The sequence below is a fragment of the Marmota marmota genome, unplaced genomic scaffold (genome assembly GCF_001458135.2).
Source record: "Marmota marmota marmota unplaced genomic scaffold, marMar, whole genome shotgun sequence".
NCBI classification, from domain to species: Eukaryota; Metazoa; Chordata; class Mammalia; order Rodentia; family Sciuridae; genus Marmota; species Marmota marmota.
In genome coordinates, this window is record NW_025999925.1 from 6,304,085 (window position 1) to 6,327,543 (window position 23,459).

At 34.5% G+C, this 23,459-nt stretch overlaps 1 protein-coding gene and 1 pseudogene across 2 annotated transcripts in view; one reads left to right on the top strand and one right to left on the bottom strand.

Annotated features, from left to right (window-relative positions):
* Positions 1 to 23,459, top strand: part of Scamp1 (secretory carrier membrane protein 1) — a 100,360-nt gene that overhangs the window by 41,882 nt on the left and 35,019 nt on the right. For both annotated transcript variants that reach the window (XM_015497829.2, XM_048800182.1), the window contains 4 exons: positions 12,845 to 12,943; positions 14,302 to 14,410; positions 16,547 to 16,675; positions 21,459 to 21,618. In XM_015497829.2, the coding sequence (XP_015353315.1) occupies positions 12,845 to 12,943; positions 14,302 to 14,410; positions 16,547 to 16,675; positions 21,459 to 21,618 (497 nt within the window). The remainder of the gene's footprint in view (positions 1 to 12,844; positions 12,944 to 14,301; positions 14,411 to 16,546; positions 16,676 to 21,458; positions 21,619 to 23,459) is intronic.
* Positions 5,735 to 8,401, bottom strand: LOC107152344 (annotated as a pseudogene).

A 23,459-nucleotide genomic window follows, 5' to 3' on the forward strand; every position in this document is an offset into this window, starting at 1 on the left:
TGTGTTTTAATTGGTGCACATAGATTATTGATGCTCAAAGTGATTATTTATGCTGTTGGATTAATATTATCATATTGGTTACTTTGTTGTCCTTATTTTTTGTTCCTATTTTTGTCTTCTAGATGTTTTAGATTGAGCATACTATATGATTCTGTTTTCTCTCCTTTCTTAACATATCAGATATACAACTTGTTTTTGTCTTCTTTTTAACTTTCCTTATTCTAGAGGGTGTTTTTTTTTCCCTTTTTTTTTTTTTTTAAACTTTGCTTGTCCTAGAGTTCCCACTATACATTTACAACAAATCCAAACCCACATACAAATAACTGCATACTACTTCATGAGTAACTGATAAAACAAAATAACCCATTTTTTTCTCCCATCATTTCAATTTTATATATGCATATATAAGAATATCTAATCAAATACATTGTTGTTATTATTTTGAACCAACTTTTTTTTGCTAGATCAATTAAGTATAAAAGTTATGTTATCTTCATCTCTTTCTTCTTAGATGCCCTACTGCTATTACATATACCTAAGTTTCTGACCTATATCATTTTTCTTTTCTCCAAAGAACTTCTTTAACAGTTTTTGCAGGCAGATATACTAGTAGTTAATTCCCTCAATTTTTGTACCTGTGAAAATTTTTATACCCTTCAGTTTTGAAGCTGAATTTTACAGAGTACAGAATTCTAGGCTGGTGAGGGGTTTCCCCCCTCTTAATTCTTTAAACATTTGTTCCAATCTCCTCTTCCTTACTTGGTTTCTTAGAAGTCAAGTACAATTCTTATCTCTATTACTCTATAGGTAAGGTGTTTTTCTCTCCGGGTTTTGGAATTTTTCCTCAACTTTGTTTATCTGTAGTTTCTGCTTCAGTGTGGGTTTTTTTGGCATTTATTCTGCTTAGTGTTCTTGAGCTTCCTGGATTTGTAGTTGATATCTGACATTAACCTGAAAACATTCTGTCATTTTTTTTTTCAGACATTTCTTCCCCATCCTTTGTATATTTCTTCTCCTTCTGATATTTTCATTGTATATTATACTTTTTGTGTTTGTTTCACAGTCTTTAGATCATCTCTTTTGTCTTTTGCTTTCTAGTTTGGGAAGTTTCTATTGTTATATCCTTAACCTCAGAGATTCTCTTCTCATCTGTATCCTGTCTACTAATAAGTCCATCAAAGATATCCTTTATTTCTGCTACAGTGGCTTTGATCCTGGCATTTCTCTTTAGTTCTTGCTCAGGCTTTCCATCTCCTTGCTTACATTGTCCATATATTCTCATATGGTATCTACTTTATCCCTTATAGGCCTTAGCGCATTAGTCATATTTACTTTGATTCCTGTTTTGATAATTCAGCATCTCTGCTTTGTCTGAAGTTTCTTCAACTTCTGTCCATGCTCCTTCAAATTGTCTTTTTATATGTCTTATAATTTTTTTCCCTGATATCCAGACATGAGGTACCAGATGAAATAATTGCTGTAAATAGCTCTTTAGTTATGTGGTGATAAGGTGTTGGGAAGTGTTCTGTAGTCCTGTTGATTAGGGCTGTCGTTTATTGAGTCTGTTCTATGAACTCCACAAGTGTTTTACTTCTCCTTTAGGTAGGACAGGATGGTTCAAGTAGGGGGAGTCTGACTCCTGTAGGTCAGTTAAGCATCAATAAAACCCCAGCAAGTTGGCATTGGTTAAATTGTTTCTCCCAAGGATAGTGCTTGTTAAGAACACTAGAGTGTTCTAGTATTTTTCAGAATGGTCACTTCCCTCTTTCCCCTGTGACAAGTACAAGGGGATTTTTCTGATATTTACTGTGAGAACAAAAGTATGGGTAGAGGGTCCTCCTATGATTGGGTCAACCGCAGAGCTGTCCACACTGAGCCTCCAGCAATTCATGAATTACACTACAGACTTTCCTACCCCAGTTCTGATTCCTCCTGCAGTTTTCTTAGAGGGCTTTTGCTCTGGCAAACCATTCTGCCCTATTCACTCGTCTGTTTTTCCAGTCTTGGAGCAGCAGTTTGCCCCATGTCCTCACCGCCCTTAAGGTGTCCAAGAAGAGTTGCTGATTTTTCAATTTGTTTATCTTTTTACTTGTTGGATTGGAATGGCAAATTCCAAACTTCTTATGTAGAACTGGAAATTGAAAGTCCCCTTTACTAACTTTTAATTTTTTTTCTTAGAGTAAATCATGACTCTGTAAAATAGTCTCTACACTGGTCCCTGACTGCTGTACTCCGGCTGGGTTAAATAAAGTGCCAGGTGCCATCTTGACTTGATTTCAGCCCTCAACACCTGATATCTCTTTGCTCTTCATCTCCTCATACCCTCTCCCTTTGTATTTCTGTCTAGCATACTGGTCTTTCTTGTATGTGCCTGGCTTTCTCTTAACTTTGTGTTGATCGTTCTTTCTGATTACATGGTCTTTCCCAATATCTGCAAGACTTTCTTCCGCATCTTCCTAAAGCCCCTGCTCAAATATTCCCCAACCACCTTTGTAAGATTATCCCCAATCAACTTGCACTCATGACCCATTTACCCTATTATGTTTTGTGATCTCCAAGATGCTGTACAATGTGTTTGTTTATTACATGAATGTTTATTTCTGCTACCTGTAAGCTTCATGAGAGTAGGGGTGTTTGCCTGTGTCATTCATTAATGTATCCCAAATTCCCATATCTGTTTGTAGTCCATTGTATTTGATCATGAATCATGAATATTTGATGAACATATGAATGAATGTGTGTGCTCATGCTTGTATTTCTTTTCTTTTTTATTTTTAGTTGTAGATGGATACAAGACCTTAATTTATGTTTGTGTGGTGCTGAGAATTGAACCCAGTGCCTTACACGTGCCAGGCAAGCACTCTGCCACTGAGCTTGTTTCTCTGTGTGTCTTTTTCTACTAGGAATCTCCCATCCATTGTTTCCCCTCTTTTCTCCTGTTATGCACATCCTCCTCCAAATAATTATTCTAGTTTTTTTAAAGCCTTGATTTAGAATGATTACCTATTCTAGTATAATTGTCATCACCCTTAAAACCAAGGGAACCTGTGTTAAGCATAGCCACAGTTCAGAGGCTGTGAAAGAGTGAAATCTGCAAAAGGTTTCAGAATTCTTTTGATAGTTTCTTTAGGTAAAATAATTCAACTGTCGATTATAGTAGCTATTTTAGGGGGAATTTCTCAACACTTTGTTGCCTAAGAATCATCCTGGGAAGCTTGTTAAACGTGTTGTCTACAAAAAATGGGAAGTTATACTCCATGTATGTATGATATGTCAAAATACATTCTACTGTCATGCATAACTAAAAAGAACAAATACAAATTTAAAAATAATTTTTAAAAAGTTAGTTAGTTAAAAATGCAAATTCCTTTTTTTCAACCCCTAAAGTTCACTGCAGGGGGGCTCAGAGTCTGCATTTTTGGTAAATTCATAGGGTTTCTGATATAGGAGATCCATGAATACATAAGCATTCCTGTAGACTTAGGATTAAAAACAGGTATAAGAAAGAAGTTTTCTTGTAAGTGTTTAGAATGGGGTAGAAAACCAGGAAGGAGTTTGCTCATGTATGACAAAGATCAATTATGGACTTCCCATGCCTTGAAGGGATCCTGAATTTTCAGCCTTTTCTTTTTCTTTTTTTAATAAAACACCTTGGAATTTCCAGTACAGAGAGTTTGCTACCTTATAGAACAGTCCATCCACTATGTATAACTGTGACTATTATGCAGTTCTTAATTTATTGAAGCAAGATATATTTGTGTGTCATTTTTATCTATTGGTCCTGCTTGAGTTCTGTACAGCCAACACAGGACCTGTAAATGTAATTCATATTAAAATATGAAAGAATTATAACCCTTTAACTTTCCCAGAGATGTTTTAAAATACAATCTCATTCTAATTTGTGAAGTCTGATTTGCATGGGAGAGGGATATGTAGCTTTGCTCTTTCAGACTTTGTTTTTCGTTCTGCCTCCAGAATCAGCTCCCCTATCCTTTTCCTGTTCTGTCCCAGTTTTGTCCTTTGTTTCTGTCCCTGCACCGTCTGCTTTTCTCAGTACAGGTTTGTCCAGGTATTGACAGAATAGTGGCAGACATGGTCCAGGTTGGTCAGGAGGAGAAGGGCTTCTCTTATTCTGGTACATCCAGTCGTGATGGAGTGTGGTCTTTCCTCCGCAGATAGGTTTGTTTCGCTATCTGGAGTTTGAATGAATGTCAAATGACGATGCTATTTAGTGTCCAGTGAGACGGAGAGGTCTTCCTTCTTGTGTCTCAATTGTTGCTTATAGTAAAATTTCCTCCCTATTCTTAAAATAGAAGTTCCTTCATTGAGGGTTTACTGATGATAATTCTTTAGTATTTATTGTTACCTTGGTTCTGTGTATGTGTGTGAGAAGTATGATTTAATTCCTTTTGCATTGTAATGGTCACGACTGACACCCCAAAAATAAAATATAGCTTAAAAAGAGAAAAGCTTTACAGATTTATTTAATCAAAGTTTTATGTGACATGGGATCCTTCAGAAATGAAGACACAAAGACCTAGGGAAACTGTTTTTATGCTTAAGTTTGTTGGAAAATGGACATTTTGTAGAAATGTGATTGGACAAAGGGGTTTGATGCATTGATGATAGGCCTAGTTGAGTTTCCGGGGTCTGTCTATTTAGATTCTTCTTGGCCTCTCTGTGTAGCTTTCCTTTCTCCTGGATATGGATCATGACCTTCCTGGCGTGAGGGTGGAAAAGGGACAGAGTGACCTTTCTAGATTTTGTGGCTTGATTTGGAGAAGAAGAATGAGAGAAGGCCAGAGAGACCTTGCTCCTGAGGCCAATTTCCTCTAATTCAAAATATTGAGTGTGTCATGGTGCCATATGTTGAGGTAACATGTTTGTGAGCCCCAATTGTTCTCAAAAGTTTATCTGACTGAATTTACAGTTCTACATTGGTAGTCGTTTTCTCTAGTTTAAGACACTCTACTTGGGCTTCCATTGTCATATTGAGCAGCCAGCTCTTGGTCTTAGTGACATTCCTTTATGTGAAATGTTCTTTTTTCTCTTGCCATTTTAAGATTACTTGTTTTTAGGGTTTGTTATTTCACTATGATGTGTTTTGGTATTAAATTTTTTAAAAATGTGTGAAGTTTTCAGTCTGAGAATTAGTGTCCTCACATCCTGTTTGCACACTGATTCTTCATTCTCTGTTCCTTTCCTTTTGGATTCTGAATTGTATGTTAGATACTGTTACATGATCTTATCTCATAACTTCTAATATTTTCCAGTTTTTAATTTCTTCATGCTGCATTCTGTATAGTTTTCTTTAGCTATTTTCCCATTATTATTTCTTCATCTTTATGTAGTATGCAGTTTAACTTATTTATTAAATTTATGCTTTCGATTGCAGTTTTTGTTTTTAGAAGTTCCTTTTGTATCATTTGAAACTAGATCATTTTGAGAGTCTCGTTGTTTAGTCAAACTTTTATTAACATCTTTTATTTATTAAACATACCTATTTTATATTTGATCACTTCAGTATATTCCAGTCTTATTTTGTATTTGTTAACATCTGTTGGCCCTTTCTCAAAGTGGTTTGTTTCTTGTATGTTTAAATCACAAGTCAAAGTGACTTAGACTTGATAAAAATTCTTTGTAATCTGTTCTTATTTTTATTTTAATGTTTTTAAATTTGAGGGCAGTTACTGCTGGCTGATGGCCAGATTACAAAAATACCATGCAAGATATTTTAGTTCATCCTTCTAATAGTTCTGTTGGCCTCATCTCTTCTGTTGCTGGCATCTCTGCCTTCTACAAAATGGATGGTCTTTTTCTTCATCCCACCTCATTTAGAAGATAATTTGAAGGGTCACAGGAAGTTGTTTGCTTCTTTGAAGCATTTTCCAACAGTACAAATCTCATGAATCAGATTCTTCATGCATATGATTCCATGCTTACCAGAAGATCAAACAATGAAAGCATGAATAACCCTTGAAGTATAGTCAAGGCAATCACTTCTTATTGATTTTTGCCATAGCCACACTTGTAGATCATCTCATTTACTGATTTCAGGTTATGGTATTCCCATGCAATATATGGTTACACAATCTTTAGCATGCTAATTGAAGCCCTGTTGCTCTTAACAAAGGTGCCATTGAAGATCAGGTGAAGAAGCTGGAACACCATGAACATTTGGGCTCATGCTATTGATATGCTGCTGATCCTGATGATAAATGCCAGTTTGGGTTCTTCAGGTACATAGAAGTTGCCATCTTTTCTTAACATCCTAGCAATTCAAATTTCAGTTTTATACATCTGCCTGTATTACTTGTCGTAGTGCTTAGCTTTTTCATAGATATTCTTGCTTCCTCCTCAACTTTCAAAGCATGTTTGGGGCAAACTTCATTCTCAGATGCTTAATTTTCAGCTCTGTGAAAATTTCTTTGCCATTTCAATAGGGTTTTTAGCACAGCAGATACCTTATTTTTCTTCTTTTCTGTACCATATATGGTTCTATCCTGAAAAGAGGTAAATCCTGGTTTTAAAACATGTTCCTATACCTTTACAAGGTACCTAAGGTTCTTACAAACTGGGATTCTTTGTAATGATAGTTTAAGCTTAGAATAATTTTCATCTATGTGGATAGTAGGAATTCTGGTCCCAGATATGCAAGTTAGTAGGTTTATGATTAGGAATTAAAGAAGATTTCCTTCTTCTTCTATATTCAAAGTCAAAGACAAGGTATGCAAATATTCCCACCATTTCTCACCATTTGCTTTTTTCTTGCTCGTTCATGAGAATGGAGCTTATTAGGTAGTTCTGACTTTATGTGGGAATCTCAGATCTTTTATTGTTACCAATCAGTATTTTTTTTCCCCTCAGTTCTGGAAAAAATCACCAAAAGGCAAAGCATAGCTCTTTTTTATATTAGTTGCTCATTTTGGTGTTACCAGCTCTCAGCTCTTAATGTTACTGGCTCATTCAAGAGTTCTTTTTTTTTAAAAAAAAATAATTTGTTCTTTTTTAGTTATACATGAGAGTAGAATCTATTTTGACATATTTATACAAACATTGAGTATATCTTATTCTAATTAGGCTCCCACTCTTGTGGATGTACACGATGTTGAGATTCACTGTGGTGTATTCATATATGTCCATAGGAAATTTATGTCTGACTCATTCTACTGTCATTTAAGAGTTTTTTTGCTCAATTCAAGATAGAAATCACAAAGATGCAAGCAGTATCATCTGAACAAGGCTTTATTGGGACTTGGGACTTGTGCTCTAGCACAAGGGGGACAGTACACAAGGTATGGTCCTTGGATTACTTGCTGAGGACAAGAGGAGCAAAGATTATATAGACAAAAAGGGTGGGCTCATTCAGGCTCACAGTTCGGTGTTGCACAGGATCTCAGGATTTCTGTGCACAACTTGTCAGGACTTTGCTCTCTGTAGTACCTGGGTTTGCATCCCAGTGGTATTGAGTTCACAAAAGATATAGGTACTCATTACTGCTGTTCTGCTAAGATCATATATCTGTCAAGTTCAAGCCTGGGGAGGAGTCAGCAGCTCCTAAACTTGGTCATTGGTAGAATTTTTTTTTTTTTTTTTTTAAAGCAGCTTGCTGGTTCAGTGGGAAACCTTCACCTGCTTACTCTTGTCTCTACTTTCCATCAGCTCCCATGCTTCATCTGCAGCTTATTAAACCCTAGTGATTTGTTTATTGGCATGCTTTCAAGACCCCTCTTTCTTGGATTTATAGTTTCTCCTACTTTCTGGTCTCCCAGGGTTTCTTATTAGTTTACTCATGTATTTACAATATTTTTAAAATAAATTTTGATCCAGTATTTTTATTTTTATTTTTAATATTTATTTTTTAGTGTAGTTGGACACAACACCTTTATTTCACTTGTTTATTTTTGTATGTGGTGCTGAAGATCAAACCCAGGGTCTCGCACGTGCGAGGCGAGCGCTCTACCGCTGAGCCACAACCCCAGCCCCAGTATTTTTAGATATTATATATCATGGGTTTCTATAAAAGTGTGGTCTGCTGCTTTGTCAGAAATGGCAATCTTGAGTGGATTGTACTATTCATTCATTCATTCACTCATGTGCAGAAGTGAAAACTTGGAAAAGAATTAGGAACGATCATCATCTTTATAATTATGGCAGGAGTCTTCCTCTAGAGTTGTACTTGGTTTGAGGTGGCTAATCAAGTGTGTTGTAGCTGAAGAAAATACTGCATCTCAACTGGACAGAGATTTAGCTAACATCTACAAGTGTAAAGAAATTGTGGAGATAATAGCTGTTAGATTAATAGCAGTGCTATTAGAGATTTGTTGTTCTTCAGCATTGCTGTCCTGCAAGCAGTTATAATCTCAAATGTATCAAATTACTAACTCTAACCCACCTTCATCCTTATCCATTGATTTATTTCACTTAATACCTCATTTGTTATTTAATAATAAAGTACTAACAGTAAGGTTTCTTCGGGGTGAGTTCCTGAGTAATTTCCTGAGGTATGCTACCAAATTGACTTCACCAGGCACTTTATTTAGTCAATGTTTCATTGTCACTGCTTATTAAACCAAGTGGGCAGGACTTTATGTTCACACTTTATCTAACTGGAGAACAGTTAGAACTGATTACCTTCAGGATTTTTTGGCTATTAATATGAGATACTGGGATGGGGAAAACAGGCAGGTGAAACAGAATTTATGATTCTTTTGGTAGCAATATTATAAAGGTGATTAAAATACAACAAAAGCAATTAATCCCACTACCCAGAAATAACCACTATGAATATTTTGATCTATTTTCACATTTTAAATGTTAGAATTATACTGTATATTCAGCTTTGTTTTATTTTATTTATTTTTATGTGGTGCTGAGGATCGAACCTAGCACCTCACACGTGCAAGGCAGGCGCTCTGCCACTAAGCTACAGCTCCAGCCCGTCAGCTTTGTTTTATAACTTATTATTTGTCCAAGCTTCCCCATTATATTAAATACTCTTTCAGAAATTTCTCTCTCTTTCTCTTTTTATGGGGCTGGGCGTGGAACCCAGGGTTTTGTGCTTGCTAGGCAAGCACGCTACCACTGCACTGCACACCCAGTTAGCCTTTAGAGCTTTTAAATAGCTGTATAATATACTCCCCTATGACTGAATCATAATTTATCTGACAATTTCCCTATTTTGGGGCTTTTGGATTGTTTCTAACTCCCCTTTAATAAATAAAGCTATAATTAGCATTCATGGTCTACTCATATTTGTGAATATCTTCAATTATCTCCTTGGGATATTTTTAAAAACCAGCTATTCATGGGACATCGGTATAAATGTTTCTGTGTCTCTTGATATACAGTGCCAAATTGTGCTTCAGGATTTTTATATGTGCTTGTTTATACTCCATGTAGAAGGATATTTGTTTTATTACATCTTTTCCAAAATGTAGCGATACTTCTGTAGTAATAATTTTAAAAGTAATCAGGTTAAATTTGCACTCCTTTGATTACTAATGAGGTTGCATTTTATGTTTACTTTCCTTTTTGTATTTAATAATCTGCATGTTAAACGGTGTTTCTAAAAACGCATTTTCCCCCAGTAACATATTTATCTATTCCTTACTAATTTTTTATGTGTTGTATGTATTGCTTATTATTTAGATTTTGCCTTTAAATCTTGGTTGTGAAATAATTTGTGTCATCAAAGTAGTATACTTTCATGTAGTCAATTACCTTTTCATGGGGTAGAGTGCTTGCCTAGCACGTGTGAGGCACTGGGTTTGATCCTCAACACTGCATAAAAATAAATAAGTAAAATAAAGGTATTGTGTCCATCAACAGCTAAAACATTAAAAATAAAAAACTAAAAATCTTTTCATTGTGATTTCTCTCCCTTCATCTCTTGGAAATGTTTGGAATGGTTATTCTCTAGCCTAAGATCAAATAGTCATCTATACTCTATGTAACTTGTCTACTCCTACTGTCTTTCTTTTTTTACATTGGATTTTTAATCCATTTAGAATTTATTCTGCTGAGATACAGGGATTTGATTCCCCACTCCCAAATTTAAAGAACTGTCCCAATACCATTGGTTGATAGTCTTTTCTATTTCCACTGACTTGATAGGTTATGTTAGTTAATGCTTTAATTTTCATCTATTACTACCATTTTGAATGTACTGTATATTCCAGATTTTGGTGTTGTTAGAGTTTACAATTTTCTGTCTCCTGATTTTTGAAATAATATGTCATTGGTTTTGCTTTTTTTGTTTTTTAGTGTGGTCCTGGGGATTGAACCCAGGGTCTTGCACATGTTAGGCAAGAGCTCTGCCACCTAGCCCTTTGCACTTCTTGATTAGTAGGGAGGTTGGACATCTTTTCATATGCTTATTGGCTATTCCTGTTCAGATCTTTTGTCCATCTTTCTGTTAGCTTGCATTTGTATGGATTTGTTATAATAACTACAATCTGAAATTGCTACCAAGAACATATAAAAATTATGTGATTTTCCTAGTTTGTGATTTGACTTTGTTCAATTTCAAAATACTTGAATTTGTCAGTCTTTTGTAGTTTGTGTGTTTTCTAGGTTTTTTTTTTTTTTTTGTACTGGGGATGGGTCACAGGGTGATTTACCATATATCCCCAGGTCTATTTTATTTTATATTTTGAGACAGGGTCTTGCTAAGTTGCTTCGGCTGGCCTTGAACTTGCAATCCTCCTACTTCAACTTCTTAAGTCACTGTAATGACAAGTGTCCATCACTGTACCTGGCTAGTCTTATTAATGATGAGTAATTATTCTAGGCACCGTTTGAGGCATTTGAGATACACCATAAACAAAACACAAGATTTCTAGAGCTCACGTTCAAGAAGCTTTTGCTCTGAGTTTATAAAAATATTCACCTTTTTTTTCTCCTAAAAGTATGTAAGTTTTACTTTTAGGTCATTGATCTACGTTGGATTTATTTTTGTATGTAGTATGAAGTAAAAAATCTAGTTTTATTTTTCTATGTGATCATCTATTTATCCCAGTGCCACAGTCCGGCTGCAGCAAAATAACCGGGGGCGGGGGGGGGGGGGTTATGTGTCAAGTTTCTACATTTGAATGGGTTTGTTTCTGTACCTGTTTTATATGTTGGTATATTTTTCTGTTCTTGTATCTATATCATATCCTTAATTAATGCAGCCTGGTAGTAAGCCTTGATATCATAGGTCCCCCATTTTATTTTTCCATTATAATTGTTTGATCTGTTTTTAGTCTTTATTTTTCCATTCGCATTTTAGAATCAGCCATACTTTAGTTGTTATCTTTGATTATGACTGGCTTCCTTTTCAGGGTTGCTCTTTGCTGAGTTGGGGTAAAATCCTGTTACATTAGTGGTATTTTCCATTTTGAATGGTGCTGACCTTTCAACTTCTCTAGGTCCTGCCTGCCTGTTGTCCTCTCTCCCTCCCTTCCTCTTCCTTTTTGTGTCCTGCCTTCTCAAATTTCTGTCATCCTTTCTTTCTTTTTTTATGGTCATTCTAAATAATTCTTTAAGAATGTGTTTTTTTTTTTAACTTTAAAAATGTAGCTCAGTGGTAGAATGCCTGCTTCACACACATGAGGCACTGGGTTCGATCCTCAGCACCACATAAAAAGAAATAAATAAAGATTGTATCATCTACAGCTTAAAAAAAAAGTAGTATATGATGTACATGTTGGGAGAGGAAAACAGTATACAAATATAATAAAACAAGAAGTGAACATCTCTGAAAACTGTTTCCTGGGTCTTCCAGATATTTTCTGAGTATGTATAAATCTGTGTTTATTTTAAAAAGATACTATGCATACTTCTCTGTAGTTTCCTTTGCTTCATTAAGTATTTAAAAGTCATTCTTCCATACTTTTATTCATCTTAATGTCTGCACTACATTAAGATATATGTATGGTAGGTAATTCAATTCCCAATTTATTTTGTATATACATATACATAATATATTTATTCATGGGGCTGGGGTTGTGGCTCAGTAGTAGGGCACTTGCCTAGCATATGTGAGATACTGGGTTAAATTCTCAGCACCACATATAAATAAATAAATTAAATAAAGGTCTATCAACAACTAAAAAAATATTTTAAATATATATTCATTCCTCAGTGTCTATACTTAAGGTATATACCATAATTTAATAATTCCCCATGGGCTCATAGATACCTGTGTACTTTTGGGTCTTGCAGCTGCTTTCAAATGCAGTTCATCTTTGTTGGCAAAGTGAAGGTCGTGTAGTTTATTTTTTGATTCTCCATGCCTTCCCCCTTACTCTTCTCAAGGGGTCTTAGGGAGGTTCTACCAAGAGGTCTCCTATAGACTTTCCAAGACACAGGCATGGAGCTTTCTGAAAATGGAAGAATTGGCTGCAAACCTGAGTGTAGTTTTTTTAAGAGATGGGATTTCACTGTGTTACCAGGCAGACCCCAAACTCCTGGGCTAAAGTAATCTTGCCTCAGCCTCCTGAGTAGGTATATACCTGAATACCCTGATACTCACTATCATTCTTTAGTTTGAGGCTGTCTGCTATACTGTAAAGAAATCCTTAAAAGATTTTTTTTTTTAACATGTGGTGTCCTGGAGGAGAGTGTGTGTGGTACAGTGTTAAAGGTAGTAGGAAAATTGTAGAATTGAGAAGTGAATGAGTTTGAGAAATGGAGATGGAGAACTTAAGCATTTCTTTGCCATACACTCAATGCTGAGAGGGCAGGGGACAAAGAGAGGCAGATCTTGGGATTTTGCTTTTTTATTAGTATTATAACTTTTGAAAGAAGTTTAAGTTGGATCTCTGTCTTATATAATTTGTCCTTTTCTTAATCTTCCTAGCCTCCACCAGGCAGTGTGAAAATGCCCAATGTACCCAATACACAGCCAGCAATAATGAAACCAACAGAGGAACATCCAGCTTATACACAGATTGCAAAGGTTAGTTTATGATATCTGTGAATTTACAGTAGAAATTATAGTATCAATAACATTTATAGTATCAATAATATATTGATACTGTAACATATTGAAATTATAGTATTAATAACATTTCAGAGCAAAGTAATTTTTTGTACTGTTGCCGTCCTTATTTTTTAAAAAGAAATTTAATTTACTTTTGAGTCTGGATTAGCCATCTTGTCACAGCATGTACTCCCTCTTTCTCAGCCTGTAGCATTTGCTTTATTCCACTATTAGGAATTATTAGTATATCATCTTGGTGTACAATTTGTATAATGAAATTTTTCTTGCCTTTCGTCTCAATTTTTTAATACATTAAAATTCTTGCCAGGCTGGGGTTGTGTCTCAGTGGTAGAGTCCTTGCCTAGCATATGTGAGGCACTGGGTCCGATCCCCTGCATCACATAAAAATAAATAAGTAAAGGTATTGTGTGAATCTATAACTAAAAATATAAAAAACTTTTGCCATTATGGTAACAATGAGACTATAATATATACTGAGAAATGGAGTTACAGTGTATATTAAACAGAGGCTAGCAGGAGGAGGTAGAAGATGGCAAAAGTCCTAGAAAAATGGATGTAAATAAGTTGCGTGGCTTAATACACAAGCAGATGGAGTTTTTAGACTTGTTAAGCCTATTGTTTTTTCACCTTGGTGTCTTTTTATGTTTAAGGTATTATAAAATATTCCTACATTAGTAGGAGCCTTATATGTCATTTAACCTAGTTTATCAGAGCCAATTCAATTGCTCCCCCATCTTTTTTTCTATTTGTCACTTTTCTTTAGTTGTTCCCTTTACCTCTGTTCTCACTTTCATTTAAGCACAAAGGTCACCTTGATTTCATTTTCCAGAATATCTGAAGACTGACTACTCAGTTACTGAGGGTTTTTTCCTGTCCTGTGGACTCAACATTCCCTTGGAGAGTTTTCATAACTGAAAGACCAGACTGGGCTACAGATCTCTATAATATTCTCTGAAATTGTAGTCTTCCAACAAATTTCTGTATTTTGGAAGCACATTTGAATTAGTTTTTAAAAAACCTTTTATAGTAAAGGGGCTTGACTTTAGGGTCACTATGCTGCTACTGAGCTATTTTTCCAGCCTTTTTATTTTGGGGGGATAGCATCTCCTTAAGTTGCCAAGGCTGGCCTCAAGTTTGCAATCCTCCTGCCTCAGTCTCCTGAGGAGCTGGGATTATAGGCATGTACCACTGTACCTGGTTGAATTAGATTTTTAGATTTCTAAGATGGTAGTAAGAGAGAAGGAGATAGTCAGAGTATAAAATATTCTATCATTTATAAGCTATCTATTCACATATTGATAATTTTTGTTTAGGAACATGCCTTGGCTCAAGCTGAACTTCTTAAGCGCCAAGAAGAACTAGAAAGAAAAGCTGCAGAATTAGATCGTCGAGAACGAGAAATGCAAAACCTCAGTCAACATGGTAGTATGCAGAGAAGTTTGAAATAAAAATATCTATCCCAGCTCTAGGTCATTTGGTTTGTGGATAAGATCCTGCTCTATTTTCCTGTTCTAGCAAGGAGATCAGACACAACAGATTGCCTGCTTGATACTCTGTAGCTCTCTGATCCTAGCTAATTTGCATAGTCTTTTGATAGATTAGAACAAAGTTGGCCTCATCACAGAGAAAATGAATGCAATTTTGATACCTTTGGTTCATTCTCAGCCCAGGAGCCTTTGATTCTGCTCTTGGGCTCTCTGGGTCTATTGAATCTTGTAAGTACTTTTGAGTGTGCCCCACATTTGATTCTTACTAGATATATTCAGTCCAGTTTCAAATTATTGGCTGCAATTCTCACAAGTACATTATCTCTGTCAAAATATGTTGGAAAAATATGTTTATGGCGACCCCAGGAAGCCCAGGGTATTTATATGATGCCAAAGAAAGAAATTTGCCATAACATTTTTTCAGGCTGTTACTACTAAGGATCACTTGAAGGGAGTATTTTAGGGGAAGCCAGCAATCTCTGGATAAGAAGGATTAAGGGAGCTGGGAAAGTCATTATTAGAATGCCTGGGGATGGAATAACACATTTAGGACAACAGTAATGAACAGAATTATTTCTTCCTTATTTCACAAAGTGTAGATCTAGGGCCTCATGAAGACATATTTATTCTGGGTCATCTTCTAGCTTGCAGCATCAGAGATGGCATCTACAGGAGAAATGAAAGGTTTAATGGGGATCAATGTTTCTAAAATACCTTTAACTAAAATTTGTCCTATTTTCTTAGCATCACTATAAAATGATTTCCAAGAGAGGTTTTAGGAAGGGAAGTAATTAACAAAGAGTAAGAAATAAACAGATTGGATTCTATTAGTACATTTTTCATCTATTAGTTCATATTTAATCCTTAGTACTATCCTGTGAAGGGTGGCACGATTGTTCTCATTTTACATTGATGAAGAAGTTAAGCCTTCAAGAGGTGAAGGTGCCTACACTGGCTTAGCCTGTAAGTGGTGAGGCACTTATGGTTCTGGAGCCTTGATCTTCACTCTGATTTTCTGCCACTTCTCAGATCGTATGAGACTGTTATGAGAAATGTCTAAACTGTACAAAATTTGAATATTATAACAACTGTAATTGAGGGAGCATGCTGGGGAGAATCAGAAGTAGGTCATGCTTTTTTCCATTATGAAAATTTTCCTGGTCTACAGATGTCTTTAGAACTTAATTTTTTTAAAAAAGTTGTGGGATGTGATATTTAAAATTGGAAAGTGATCTTTTGTTGATTATTTTTACCTTTTACTTTTATGTTTGACTTCCTGCTTTATTTTTAATTTTCCCTTGCCATTTCTTCAGTCTTATTTTTAATCTAATTTCTTTATATAGATACATTTTCTCTCCTTACAGTTCAAATTTTTTTATGTAGATTTTTGAGGATGCTATAATTTTCCCACTTCTTTCTTGTGATTTTTTTTTCATATTTTCTCCATGTTTTGTGGTTTTCTCACATATGTATTTTGGGTGGTGGTCTTTTAGCCAGACTTTGAGATTTCCAAATTTGATTCTTTGATGTTAGTTTCATGGAGTTAACAGTAGAAAACTTGAGGTTCAGTTTTCTACTGTTAACTCCATGGTGTCTATAGGAGAAATGAAAGGCTTAATGGGGATCAGTGTTTCTAAAATACCTTTAACTAAAGGTCTTTCTTCTCCACAAGGGTTAGGAATTTTAGCAGAATTATAATGAATGATATAAGATGCTGAGAAAGAAATTGAAGTGGAAAAACTGGCTGGCCTTTCCATGATAGCCAAATTTTAGGGCAGAGTCACAGTGTATATACCAGTACTTTCTTTTTTGTGTCTGGTTTCTCCTGAGCATAAATGGTGCATGCTAAACATGATATGATGTGACACTGGAAAGCTATTTTACCATCTATTATTTTCTAAAATGATATTCTGAAAAAATTTTAAAAATGTAAAACTTGGCCTTCAAACTTATAGAAATGCAAAGATAGTGTTACATTTTAAAATGTAACATCTTTTAATAGGTTTCTTTACTATGAAACCAGTAAGAATAAAACATTTGATATAATTAACTTTTTGTTTTCAATTTACAGGCAGAAAAAATAATTGGCCACCTCTTCCTGACAATTTTCCTGTGGGACCTTGTTTCTATCAGGATTTTTCTGTAGATATTCCTGTAGAATTCCAAAAGACAGTAAAGCTTATGTACTACTTGTGGATGTGTGAGTATAAAACAAATTTTTTATTTGTTTAAAGTTTATATTTTTTGTTATTAAAAATGTATCGTATCAGAACTGATATATTGAGCATAGGATAGTAAACTGGTCTTTTTCTGTAGACCTTAATAATCATAATTTTCAGAATGAAATATCATGTTTATATACTTAAAACTTGCACTGTATGTGGCAATAAGAGCCCTTGGCTGAGGATAACCTGTAAATTGAGAACTGGCTTTTGAGGAAAGGTTACCTTCTCTATCACATTGGTGGGATTTTGTAATGGTCCTTTTTCCTTCATGGAAAGAATCATAGACATGATTTGCTTTGAAAAAATCATGCATACTATTTTTATGCAGAAGAAGACGATTTAAATTCTTTTAAAAGTAGGCATGATGGCTACTTTTTCAAAGGGACATAAAATATTATAATATTATAAACCATAATTTAAATAATAGCTTTGGGCAGTTTACTTTTCATTTTCAAGTGGTGTGAGTGCTTTTATTCTTGAAAGTACTTAAGCAATCCAGTTCATCTTATTGAATAGAACAGTAGCGCAGACGTTTTAGGCTGTGATGCTCGCATTGCTTTGAGTGTAATTACAACTCATAGAATACTAAAATAAAATGTCAAGCTGTGAACAGTTTTGCTGTGTGTATACAGACTTCCCACTTACTCTGTTTTATTTTTATTCCAGACAGTAGTCTCAACCTCACTTGATATCATCATGTCAGTAGGGAAGCCAGCAGTTATGGCTTCTCACCTTTGTGACTGTGGGGGAGGCATGATTTTTAGGGTACACACTTAAAGAATGAAATTTGTGTTTTTACTTTATGATTAGTGAGACTTTTTTGCCATCCTAAATAGATTCTTCTTAGGAACACTCTTCACATAGGTGAAGTCATTTTGGAATATGAGAAGCAGTTCCTTCTGGATAATCCTTTTTTTAAATTTTAACTCTTAGAGGTTTCTTTTGAGATTTTCTTTTTGGCCTATATCTCTTGCTGAATCACCAGTATTGCTATTTTTTTTTAATATTTAAGGTGTGATTTCACACACATGCTAACCAATTCATTTAATCAAATATATATTATAGCTGCATATATATTTTATGTATGTATTTTTTTCAAATGGACAGAAATTGGCCTAGCATTTTGTAAGTTCTTTAACTTAACAAAAAGAATTTTTTTTCCTTTTTGATGAAAGGAGATAGAATTTTGTCTGAAGAAAATTATACAAGGTATTTAATAAATAGAGATTGAGTGGGGAAGATGATTAATTTCAACTAATAGTTGACTACCAATACTGATGGTTTCATTGCTGATATCTGTTTTGTCATCAAAATATATAATGTTCTGAATCTCTGAGAAATAATGTAATTGAGTATAGTTTCCCCCAATTCTGTTCAGTTGGTAGATATGTTAACTGGTATTCAAGAGGACTCAAAAATTCCGGTTGGGATTCTGTTTTGAAGAAGCATTATTTGGAACAAAATAATGTTTTGTTGGGATTCTGTTTTGAAGAAGCATTATTTGGAACAAAATAATATTTACTGCCAGCTTAGTAATATGCCTAAATTTTATAGAATTTAGGCTGTTTTAGGAAGTTATTTTCAAGAATTATCTACTATTGATGATTTGGGGTTGACTAATGCTTCTACTGTAATAATAATAATGATAGTGAAAGCCAATATTTGTGGATTTACTTTGTTCCAATCATAGTACTGATCTCTTATATACATTATCTTCTTAAGTCCTAACCACATTGTGAGTCAGGCACTATGTTATTTAGTTTTGTAAGTAGGGAAATTAAGCTTGGAGGATTTGAATCACTTGTCCAACATCACACAAGTAATGCTGAAGTTGGATAGCCAGACTGGAGCCCTGGGTCTAGGTTTCCATGTTATGCCATTTACAAGTACCAAAATAAAGAAATAATGTGCATTTAAAAATGATGTACATTATTTTATACAAATATGATAAAGATAAGTCTTCAAAGGTATCTGACCTAGGGAAAATAATTTACCCTGTACAAGAACTGAACTATATCAATTAGAAATATCACTGAGCTGAGTATGGTGGTGACTCATTCCTATCATCCCAGCTACTGGTAAGGCTGGTGAGGAGAATAGCAAGGTCAAGTCCAGCCTGGCAACTTGGTGAGACCCTATCTCAAAATAAATGAAAGGATTGGGGATGTAGTTCACCAGAGTTCTTGCCTGGCATGTGTGAAGCCCTGGTTTTGATTCAGTAGCACACCTCCACACCAAAAAAAATTATATATGTATTATTATATACATTATATATATGATATATATATATGCATATACATGGAAATATCACTGTGAAATTAATCTTAACCCTTTTAAGTATTTTTTTAATTAAACAAAGAAAAGGGAAAAACAAACCAGCTGTATTCAAGACCATTTAGCAAAGACGGTAATATGCCATGTTGGGTGTCTGCACTGTAATTCAGGATTTATTGAGAAGAATATTGTGATAATTGCAAATTTAGGTTCATTAATTCTACATTTGAGTGCCTAATACAGCAAGTTGAAATTTTATGTAAGAGAGAATTATCCAACTTACAAATCATATAAACAAAATAGCCTAAAGATTTCTTTAGCATTCTACTTACACTTGAGAGTTAATCAGCATAGATTTATTGCTCCCTTAAATTGGATTGAAATTAGCAAAATAGATCATGTGCATGTTTTACATTACATTGCCTTTCTTATACATTTTCTGATCTCTGTAAAAGTGGACAGATTAAGTAGACATTTTAATCTTCACTGGGATACAAGTAAATGACTTATTGATCATGATTGTTGGTTACCAGGAAAATATTTAGGAAAAAAATCTTAGTAGATTACACAAAATTAAATTCATTTTTATCTACACCTGGAAGAATTTTGTCAACTTTAAAACATGCATATATACATATTTTTAGTGGATTAGGAGATGAAAATTATTATTAATAAATTAATAATAAAAATTATTCCTGTGAAGATTGAAAGTTAGCATGTTCTTAATATTTGAAACTTTTTTAGGTGATTAGATAATGCTACAGAATAATAATATAATATTTCACAGAATTTTGAATTCTATTTTTAAGCCCTAACAACTACCTTTATTTTGAGGAAAAGAATTTTTAGTGAATTTATTGGTAAGCTAATTTTCATGAGAATTAAAAATCTAATGGGAATAGAGTACTTGGTGAGTGTTTCTTTTGCGGATTAGCAGGGAATGAAATTTTGAAAGTGGAAGAGCTCCTGCCATATCTTTAACTGAGAAACTAAAGGTGAAGTGGTTGTCTTAATATTAAATGGGCATAATCTGGGTGTTCACGGCTCTGCTGGAGCTATTTCATTTGAGAGTTTTATTTATCTAGTGATTAGATAAGAGCAAGTCTGGAGCATCCTAGGATATGTGGTTTTATCCTGTTCCATTAATTATTGATTTTATTTCATAAAGAGATCTTAAAACTTTTTTTAATATATGTTGAGTTTCTTATTATTTAGATTGAATAATTCTTTTCATTTGTTAATTTTAATTCAAGTCATAATTTGGCATATTTTTATTGATAATTTACATTTTATAGTATTTTAGTTTTCATGAGAATTTATTTCTGTAATTCAACCTGTGAATAAATTTTTAAAGAATCCTTTATTTATTTTTTGGTTCTGGGAATTGAACCCACTGGGCTACGTTCCTAGCCCTTTTCAAAAAAATTATTTTGAGACAGGATCTCACTAAGTTACTAAGGGTCTTCCTAAATTGCTAAAGCTGTCCTTGAAATTTCAATCCTGCTATCTCAGCCTCCTAAGGCCCTGGGATTATAGGCATGCACCACCATGCCAGGCATATTTTTTATTTTGAGACAAGTTCTTGCTAAGTTACTGACATGGGCCTGGAACTTGTGATCTGTCTGCATCAGTCTCTGGAGTCACTGGACTAATGGGCAAGCACCCCCATGCCTGGCTGAAGAATGCTTTTAAAAAGTTATTAATTGTAATGGGCAAATATGGTTCTTAGGATCATAGTGTAGTGAAATATTATTCAGACATTTTGTTTTTAATCTGTTGGGGAAAGTCTTTATTAACCACATAGGGAGAGCTTGCCAAGGTCTCTGTGTATTAACCCCCAGGAAAGGCCTGCCTTAGTAGCCAATATGCATCATGTTGTGTGTGCATATGGGGATCCTGGGGTGGGGTGGTATTGATAATAACTTTAATATTCTACTAAAAAGGTATTTTTAGGACTTAAAAAATGGACAACTCTCTGAAGATGAATTAATAATCTTTATAGATTGATTATAAACTCCCTGGCAATTGCTACTGTGTTTTTATTTTTAGAACACTTTTTAGTCTGTAGCTCCATTATCTAAAAATACAGTTGTGAGTATAGCACCTCTCTCCTCCTAAGTCCTGGCTCTTTCTGAGTAGGCACCACGCTTCTTCTTGGGCCTTGGATCCAAAGGCAACCACATGATTGCTTCAGAGGAAACCCTTACAGTGGTGCTTTTTTGGTTAGGTGTGTAATTCCCTATTAGGAGGAGAGTGCCAGTAGAATTTTTTCAACAGTGCATGTGTTAGGACTCATTTTCCTGTATGTACTCTTGTTTTTAAATCAAGTGTGTATGAAACAGTGTTTTAAAAAATAGTAAATGGAAACATGGGATAGAATACATTTATTCTTAGGAAGTTTTTTTTTTCATTTACAATTTTTGTTGATGAATTAATAAATTGAATGTAAACATTTCTTTTCTATTTTGTTTTCTGATTCCACAGTCCACGCTGTAACACTGTTTCTAAATATCTTCGGATGCTTGGCTTGGTTTTTTGTTGATTCTGCAAGAGGGGTTGATTTTGGATTGAGTATCCTGTGGTTCTTGCTTTTTACTCCTTGTTCATTTGTCTGTTGGTACAGACCACTTTACGGAGCTTTCAGGTAAAATGTTGTGTACTTTGAAATATACTCTTTAAAACCTGTGAAGTAAATAATTTGAAATATACCTTAAAGGGAGAACTGACATATTTTCAATAAGATTTTTAATCATTTTATTATCTTCTGAAAGGTCTAATATGGCATGCCTGTATATTCATTGGATCATAAAGTTAATAAAATTCCATTCTTTTCTCCCCCTGGGGAAAAAAAAAGACCAACTATGAAAATTAACAAAGGAAAATTAAACAGCTTCAGATCTTAACATTTATAAAATAGTCTATTCCATACTACATACTTGACTTGAAGAAAAATTTTGCTTTTCACCCTCCTTCCCCAATGTTTCTGCAATGACAAAATTACAATTGGAGATTACGGTTCTAATTTTTAAATGAATATAGATAAGGTAAATACACATGTGGTGTTTTCACCCAGCAACTTGGTAATTATTTTCTGTGTAAATTCATTTTTGGGTTTTCCAAAGGCAGTGACATTTTATAAACTTTAGACTATAAGATGAAGTATAATATTTTTATAGCATATTTTAGCAATGGTTAGGATTAACATTTCTTAAGTGTATGTTCTGGGGGATATTAATAGGTTGGGGGGAAAGGAGTTTATTAGCTTAATAAGTTTGAGAATAGCTGGTTAATAAAGTTAAACAGTTTCTTCATTTCAGAATTTCTGGTCTAATTAAGTGACTGGTGTGCTTTGTGACTTGATCATGAAACCATTCTTTTTTTGTGGAATAGCATTCTTGGCTTTAAGAAGTAAACATTGGACTTGGGAGACTGAAGCAGAAGAATTCCAAGTTCAAGGCCAGCCAGAGCAACTTGGCGAGAACGTGTGTCAAAATAAAAAAAAATAAAATGAAAGGGCTAGAATGAAATTCAGTGGTAGAATGCTTGCCTAGCATGCACAAAGCCCTGGGTTTAATCCCTAGTACTGGGGGAAAAATGGAGCTAGGAGCAGTGGCTCACTCCTGTAGTTTCAGTTACTTAGGAGGCTGAAATGGACAGATTGCTTGAGCCCAGGATTTCAAGGCCAGCCAAGATCCTATATTCAAGAGAGAGAGGGGAAAAGAGAGAAACCTAACCTAGATGTGACCTAGGTGTCTAAAGTGATGGGGGCGGGGGCTCAGAGATGGTAAAGAAAGGAGATAGTAAAAAAAGATAGTAAAGAAAGAAAGGAGAACAACAGGGAATTTGGAGAAATGTATGTACCAAACAACAGTAAAGTGAATTATTGGTTAGAAATGAAATGAAGGGAAGACATAGTGAAGGGAAGGGAAAGGAGGAAGGAATCTTTGAATACATCCTTTGGATATATTGGAATATGGTAGATTGGTTGTCAAGAAATGGGGAGAAGTTCCCCCATAGATATGGGTTAGAGATTAATAAGAACCTATTTACTTTTTGTACCATCTGGGAAGAATGTTATTTCTGCCTCTTCCTTTGTTATCTAAGGCTGCATTAGAAGGCTTTTTTTATTTTTATTTTTTCCTTCTTCTTCTTTTAACATCTAAGGTTGCTTACTTCCATTATGTTACCAGTATATTATCTATAATGATGCTGGCGGGTGGAAGGAGGAATATCTTCATGAGAATTTTCTTTAATAATCTGAGATGAGACTTTGGATGATAAACATTCTATAATTATGTAGCCAAAATAAACTCTAAAAGCCAGCTGTCTGCCTTTATTACTTGAAGACATGTATTATCTTTTTTTCCTTAATTAAAATGTTTCATGGAACATTTTTAATTATGGCATTATCAATCCCTAGGCTAGATTATTAGCTGAAGCTCACTCAGCCTTTTAGAGTTTATCATGAATATATTATCTGGGTTT